Source organism: Natrix helvetica, assembly GCF_964273705.1.
Source record: "Natrix helvetica genome assembly, chromosome: 6".
In the NCBI taxonomy this organism is placed as follows: Eukaryota; Metazoa; Chordata; class Lepidosauria; order Squamata; family Natricidae; genus Natrix; species Natrix helvetica.
The window spans coordinates 4,541,421-4,549,159 of NC_138553.1; the positions used below are offsets into that span (position 1 = coordinate 4,541,421).

Consider the following 7,739-nt stretch of genomic DNA (forward strand, 5'->3'; position numbering starts at 1 on the left):
GCAAAACTACGGTGGGGACATTTCCAAATGGGGAAGAAATGGCAGCCTTTGAGGGGGACGGTGTGGAGGGGGGTGTATTCAAGAAAGCAAGGTGAAAGACTTAAGGAAGATTGGATAAGAATTTCCTTGAGGACTTGTGGAGTCTTCAATATTCTGTTTATAGTGCTCGGGGGCAGTGTCTTAGGGGAAGGGGGCCTCTTTTGGTATTCTAAAGAAGATCCCAATTTGCCTCTTCAAGATTTGCGAGCATGAAGTTCACCCTTTGGTGGTCAGGAAAAGCAAGACCATCAGTGCTGGGACCTCCCTTCTGCTTCAAGATGATGGGATCTCTTTCATCGTCTTAAAGGAGAACAAGTCAAGGCGAGTAACACCTGTTGGGCAGTCACCCCGCTAGTTTCGCGGGGCGGGGGTTGATACGCACAGCATCTCCCCCCATGTACATCTTGACTTCAACATCTAAGAACTCAAGCACAGAAGGGAGAAGAAACGAGGAAGGGACATCAGATGGAGGCTTACAAATCCCACTGTAATCGGGACATCCACTTCCGTGAAGGTTAGAAGAACATCACTTAGCTCCCATCACGCGGAAGCAACGCCTTCCGTCCAGAGTCAGAGCGCCACAGCTGCGGTACAACTCTAGTCTACTGGAGTCTCCTCTAGAGTGTTTTTGAGTCAAGGTTCTGGACTTCTACCGCACACCAAAGACAGTGCTACCATGCCAGTCTCAACGGTGGCAGCTTGAGATGAGATGACATGAGGTGGCTTACAAAGCAAGAAACCAACACACGCACTTATGCAGGTGCTCACACGCAAAGCCCCCAAGGCTATAACTAGGACTCCATGCATTGTAATCTGAATTTTTTTAAAATATATATATATATATATATTGGTGCTGCTAAACTTTTTCTAGGTGTAAAATGTGTGTTGAGGGGGGGTGTGTGTGTAGGCTTCATTTTCTAACATGGGAAACTTTGGGTAAATCAAACGGCGGAAGGTTGCGTCTTCTCCACATGGAATTTACACGGTAGGATGTCACCGTTTATGCCGCTTTTAAGACTGGTGGACTTCAACTCCCAGAATTCCCCAGCCAGCACATGCTGGCTGGGGAATTCTGGGAGTTGAAGTCCACAAGCCTTAACGTGGTCAAAGTTGGACATCTCTGATTTAGGCAGATGTCTTCAAGTCAGCCTAAGAAAGTGCTTCTCCACCTTGGCAACTTGGAAGATGTCTGGACTTCAACTCCCAGAATTCCCCAGCTGGCTGGGGAATTCTGGGACTTGAAGTCCAGACATCTCCAAGTTGCCAAGGTTGAGAAGCACTGGCCTAAGACAGGGGTGGGGAACTGTGGCTCTTTTGCGACTTGTGGACTTCAACTCCCAGAATTCCTGAGGCAGCTATGTTGGTTCTGGAATTCTGGGAGTTGAAGTCCACAAGTCGCAAAAGAGCCACAGTTCCCCACCCCTGGCCTAAGAGACCTTCCTACTCCTGTTTTTCACCCCATGGCCACTAGATGGCGAAAGATCCCAAAAGTACATGCATCACTCTTCTTTTTTCAACTCAATTTTTTTTTTAAAAAAAGAGGGTCAAATCTACATCTCCCCTCCCCCCCGCACCCCTCCCCAATCGCTCCCCCACTCTAAGGATGCCTGCATCAGCTGCAGAGGGGTTAGCAGGCTGAAAAACAAGCTCGAATCGGCAAAAATCACCCTGGGGAATAAAACTGCTGCGAACCAATCAAATCAAAAAAAGGAAAAAAAACAACCCACCCACCCCTTATCCTCAAAACTCCTGAGTTTTCACCCAGGGTAGGGTCCGTCAACTCAGAAAACCCCCTCACCCATTTCTCCCCCCCACCCCCACCCCGGATGTCCATATTCATCGATCTTCCAAAAGCGTCGAGACGTGAATGAGAAGGAACGAAAGGAATGAACGGAGCAAATGAACGAACACCCATCCATCCGCCCGTCATCCATCCATCCCGAAGCCTTATCGGAAACGTTATCGATTCCTTTTTAATTATATCCATTTGCATAAAGCCCCTCCCCACACCACTTGCGTCTATTTCTGAAGTTCCCCAATCACGCGCCCAGGCACACCCGCAAACGCACGCGCACGCACACACACAAAATTAAAAATACTGAAAAATTCCTCTTCCTTCCGCGGTCTCAGCAAAGTGTCACAGGGTGATGAGCTCCACCAGGTTGCCCTTGGGAGGGGTCATGTTGTCCGGAAAGAAATTCACCAGGGTGTCGAAGAGCTGAGTTCGTTGGGCGTAGACGTGATCGACGTCCGAAAAGCCTGGAGATGGGAGAGAAGGGAAGGACAGAGGGGTGGGGGGGATGAAAGGATCTGTCGGGCAACAGATAATATAGAATAAAACAGGATAGGATAGGAATGGAATAGAAAATGGAATGGAATGGAATATAGAATAGTACATAGAATAGAATATAGAATAGAATATAAAATAAGATAGAATATAAAAATAGAATATAGAATAGAATAGAATATAGAATAGTAAATAGAATAGAACATAGAATATAGAATAGAATATAGAATATAGAATAGAATAGAATATAGAATAGTAAATAGAATAGAATATAGAATATAGAATAGAATATAGAATAGAATAGAATATAGAATATAGAATAGAATAGAGTAGAATACAGAATAGTAAATAGAATATAGAATATAATAGAATATAGAATAGAATATAGAATAGTAAATAGAATAGAATAGAATATAGAATAGAATAGAATATAAAATACGATAGAATATGGAAAATAGAAAATAGAATAGAATATAGAATAGAATAGAATATAGAATAGTAAATAGAATAGAACATAGAATATAGAATAGAATATAGAATATAGAATAGAATAGAATATAGAATAGTAAATAGAATAGAATATAGAATATAGAATATAGAATAGAATATAGAATAGAATAGAATATAGAATATAGAATAGAATAGAGTAGAATACAGAATAGTAAATAGAATATAGAATATAATAGAATATAGAATAGAATATAGAATAGTAAATAGAATAGAATAGAATATAGAATAGAATAGAATATAAAATACGATAGAATATGGAAAATAGAAAATAGAATAGAATATAGAATAGAATAGAATATAGAATAGTAAATAGAATAGAATAGAGAATACAGAATAGAATATAAAATAGGAGAATATAGAAAATAGAATATAGAATAAAATAGAATATATAATAGAATACAGAATAGAATAGAATATAGAATAGAATAGAATATAAAATAGTATAGAATATAGAATAGAATAGAATGGAATATAGAAAATAGAATAGAAAATAGAATGGAATATAGAAAATAGAATAGAAAATAGAATAGAAAATAGAATAGAATAGAATGTAGAACAGAACAGAACAGGCCAAGGAGAGAGACTGCCTAGAAAAGGCCGAACTCGCTTCCCAAATCAGAGCTGGCCAAAGGCTGCTGGCTCTCAGGATGACAGATGGTCTGTGTTGTGGAGGTTGGGGAGGAACCTGGGCCAGTCCTGGAGTCTGGGGAAGGCTCAGAGGAGGGCTCTGCGTTGGAGGCAGAGAGGGAGCCAAAGCTGTATGCCGATTATCAGCTGCCTTCAGAGTCAGACATCAGTGAGGCAAAAGAACAGCTGGAGCCTCTTCCCGATGTGCGCACGCGCAGAGTTGCCAGGCGAAGGGAACAGCTAAGGAACAAGGGTCGACTTGGGAGCAAGACCCCAAGTGGATGGTGAATGGCCCTTCCCATAGGGAATAAAAGAGGAGCGACAGGGGAGTGGAGTTTGCAGGAGACCATTCGTTCATTCCTGCATTCTTGCCAAGTATTGAAAGATATAAGCCTGGCCACTCTCCAAGCCTGATCAAGGTCGGTCATTGTGACTGTGGGAGAGGAAAGACTTTGCTGGAGAGGAATTCACTGTCAATTAAATAAAAGGGGTTTATCGGGAGGAGGACTTAGGTGCTGCTAGGGAAGCCCAGGTGAGAACAGTCTGTTAATTTGTTTTGACCTAGCCTTCGGATGACTGCATGGGTCACACCTTCACCCCTTTTACTGGCCCTTTACCCAAAGCTAGATTCGGAGGCAGCTGCAATGCAGGCAAATTCTGAAAGTGCTACTCACCCAATGTGCTCAGATCGGAGGCCGACTTGAAAAGGGCCGAAGCGAGAAGCTGGAACTAGACGGGGGGGGGGGAAACAACAAACACAAGAAGGACAATTTTAACAAGTGAGACGTCGACGTTGTCTACGGAGATTCTCAAAATCATCCAGGTCACGATTGCCCCAAAGGGGCTTTTTTCCAAAAGCAGCTGGACTTTCTTGGGTGGGGTTTTTTTTCCCCCTTTGAAAACGTTTTGCGTCTTGGCCCAGAAGCTTCTTCAGTTCTGACTGACTGGTGGGGGAATGGGAGGATGTTCTGAGCCAGCTCCCCAAACACGACCAACCCTCTGAAGTGAACTCAAGAGATTCTTTTATTAAGAATGTCGGCAGCCTCGGCAAAACATTTCTCTCTCACCGGAGGCTAACAAGTCCATCCGGCAGGGAGAAGCCAACTGGATTTGCGCAATTGTTTCCATGTGAATGGGGGAATTGCTTACCTCCTTGGTTTCCTCGGGATCCGAGTGATCCACTGTGACAAACAAGTCGTTCTGCAAATACTTCAGGGCGCTTAGAGGATCCGTCTGGGCTTTCTCTTCAAACCTGCGGAGACCCACAAGGTCAGGGTGAGACCCCGGGATGACGGAGGCAGCTCGGGAGAACTTAAAAGGCTCATGAGACTGTTTTTAAAAAGCTCACCGTCCCAATAGAAAAGATACGGGGGCCTGACACCGTTTCTGCTGGGCTGGCCAAGACCAGAACCTCATGAGGACTAGAGCCTCCTTGTTAAATGGGAGAAGGCCAGGCCTGACTTAGATTGCTGCATTTGGTTGATCTCCTAAATCAGGGATGTCCCGCCTTGGCCAGGGGACTTCAACTCCCAGAATTCCCCAGCCTGCCACGTTCAACGGCATTCAAGGGGAGTCGGAATTTGTCCTCTTGCGTCTACTTAATGATTCCAGCCGAATTCCCCACCTGACTCCTCCCCTGGTCTCACTCCGACAATACCTGATTTGTGTCTACTTAATGATTCCAGACGAATTCCCCACCTGACTCCTCCCCTGGTCTCACTCCGACAATACCTGATTTCTTTTGATGCTAACCCAATATAGCCAGGAGTTCTCTTGAAAGAAATCAAATGGGGGGGACAGCCAAATGCTTTTAATGGTTGCCTCTAAGGCTTCATTATCCCAAGACTTAGAGAGATTCTATTTTTTAAAAAAGGTTCTATTAAACAGCCCACCTCCACGATGGTTTTGTTAAAGCGCGCACACACACACCGCACATCTGTACCTGTGCTTCCTTATCAAGTACTTGCAATGCCGAAGCAAGTATTCCTTGGACGGTCGGCAGAGTTTCAAGGACCAGAAGTCATCCAGCCGCATCTTTGGAGAGCAGGGCTTGCCTGGATTTCCACCAAACAGATAATGGACCTTGAAAGGGAAAAGCAGGGGAGAGATCTGGTCATAAATAAACAGCCGTCGGGGAAACTATCTCAGCCATGATTTTCCAAGAAGCACGACTGGACTTATGACCAAATGCTTGGGGCTGCCGCTCATGCAGCTGCGCGCGCAAGGCTATTTATGGTGCCGAGGTTTTGCGCTCTCTAAAAAGGCAGAGGAGGAAAGAAAGAGATGTGGTATTCAGCTGGTTCAGGCCGGTTCCGGTAGCAAAAATTTTGAGTAGTTCAGAGAACCGGCAAATACCGCCACTTGTTGGCCCCACCCTCCTGCCCCTGCCCTTCCCTGTCCTATATCCCCTTGTTTTTTTTAGCTAGGCCAGTGATGGCTATCCTTTTCGGGGGATAAGCGGGGGGAGCACAGGGGGTTGTGCGCAGGTGTGCCACACCCATAATGCTATGCGCGTGACCCCAGCGTGCATGAATGCGACCAGCCTTCCCCCCCACCACCACTTTTGCCACGCTTTTTTTCACCCTGCCCAGGCTCCAGAGGCTTTATAGGAGCCTGGGGATGGCGAAAACAACCTCCCCCCTTCCCCCCCGGAGGCTTCAGGAGCTTCCCTGAAGCCTCCGGAGGGGGAAAAACCAGCCGTACAGGCAAACAGGAAATTCAGGAACGGACTTGCAGTTTGCTCGTAGAGCCGTTTTTCGCCCTCCGGAGCCTTCAGGAGGCTTCCTGAAGGCTCCGGAGGGCGAAAAAAGTGGAAGGTGAAAAACGGCCTCAAAAGAAGCCCAAAGTCAACTGGCCAGCGCATGCACGCGTGCTGGAGCTGACAGGGCAACACCTCGCGTGCCCTAACAGATGGCTCCGCCTGCCACTTGTGGAACTTCATCAGAGCCTTCCCCAGACGCCCATCTTCCTTCCCCAACCTCCTCACTGTCTGAATCTGCCACAACAATCTCATGGCTGTTGACTTCCGGTTTGTTCCCGGTGCCGATGGCAGGCTTTTTTTTTTTAGCCTGTCAGATCAAGAGACAGTTAGAGGTGTTTTTTTACGATCTTTAACACCTCGGACACTCGTAAATTCTTGGAATTTATGAGGGAGAGATTCAGCTGCTGGGTTGAGCCCTTGTGTACCCTCCGGAGTCCGGAGTCTGACGAGGTTTGCCCCCCTTCGCAGTTGTTGTATTCTCCTGCCTTTTTGATAACCTCTGCTAAAAAAGCAGAACCAGTCGCCGGGAGCAGCCTTAACATCTTAACATCTTAACATCCCAAGAAGGAAGCAAGACTTTTGCAAGTATTTTAAGTTTTAATTGGGGGAAGAAAAAAAAAAAAAAAAAAAAGAAATCTCTTTAAAAAGAACACTACTGCTGAGTTCGAGAGGCGTGGGCTTAGAACAAAGGATTCAAAATGGCGTTGATTTATAGCTGAAAACCTACAGAAAACGAAAGCTAATTACCTGCTGATAGCCGGGGCAATAAAGGCGGAACGGCTGAAACAACCCTAACTATTAACAATCTTTAAGCCAGTTTACATAACCTGAACTACTTAAATGTCAAAGTTTTAATTTCGAGCAACTTAGAAAGAAACATTTGCAAGTATTAATTTACAGCTGAATACCTAAGGAAAACGAAAGTTAATTGAATGGTGACAGCTAGAGGCGGCTGTAAGAATTATTAATTATGGCAACGGAAAAAAAAGCTTCACCAGGTGCCACAATAAATTATCAGGATTTCAAGGACTTTATAAGGGAAGAAAATGCTTTTTTACGCAAAGAAATTAAGGAGGTTAAAGAAATGGTTCAGGATACCATTAAAAAACATGATCAACTTGATAAAAAAATTACACACTTTAGCCACAGGTCTGTCAGAAGTTGTTCTTAAGGTGGACAGCAAAGTTAATCATCTGGCTTTGGATTTGGAAACTAAAACGAAGGAAACAGATTTGAAATTTGTTGAAATGGAGGGGAATATGCAGAGGATGGATAAGGAGATTATCATGATGCAATTCAGATCTATGGAGTACGCTGTTAGACTGAGGGGTATCAGAGAAAACCCTAGAGAGGACTTAAGAAAAGTTTGTGCTGATGCTCTGGCCACGTTATTGAAGATCCAGAATTCTTCTGAGATTTTTGCAAGGATTGACAAAATTTACAGAGTTAACTCACGTATTGCATCACAAAGGCAACTACCAAGGGATGTTGTGATATACTTTACTGAGAGAAATC

At 44.5% G+C, this 7,739-nt stretch overlaps 1 protein-coding gene across 2 annotated transcripts in view; it reads right to left on the bottom strand.

Moving 5' to 3' along the window:
* Positions 1-1,844: 1,844 nt before the first annotated feature.
* Positions 1,845-7,739, bottom strand: part of MKLN1 (muskelin 1) — a 56,613-nt gene continuing 50,718 nt past the window's right edge. For both annotated transcript variants that reach the window (XM_081957133.1, XM_081957134.1), the window contains 4 exons: positions 5,406-5,545; positions 4,613-4,715; positions 4,138-4,192; positions 1,845-2,298 (listed from right to left, as the gene is read on the bottom strand). In XM_081957133.1, the coding sequence (XP_081813259.1) occupies positions 2,177-2,298; positions 4,138-4,192; positions 4,613-4,715; positions 5,406-5,545 (420 nt within the window). In that variant the 3' untranslated portion in view covers positions 1,845-2,176. The remainder of the gene's footprint in view (positions 2,299-4,137; positions 4,193-4,612; positions 4,716-5,405; positions 5,546-7,739) is intronic.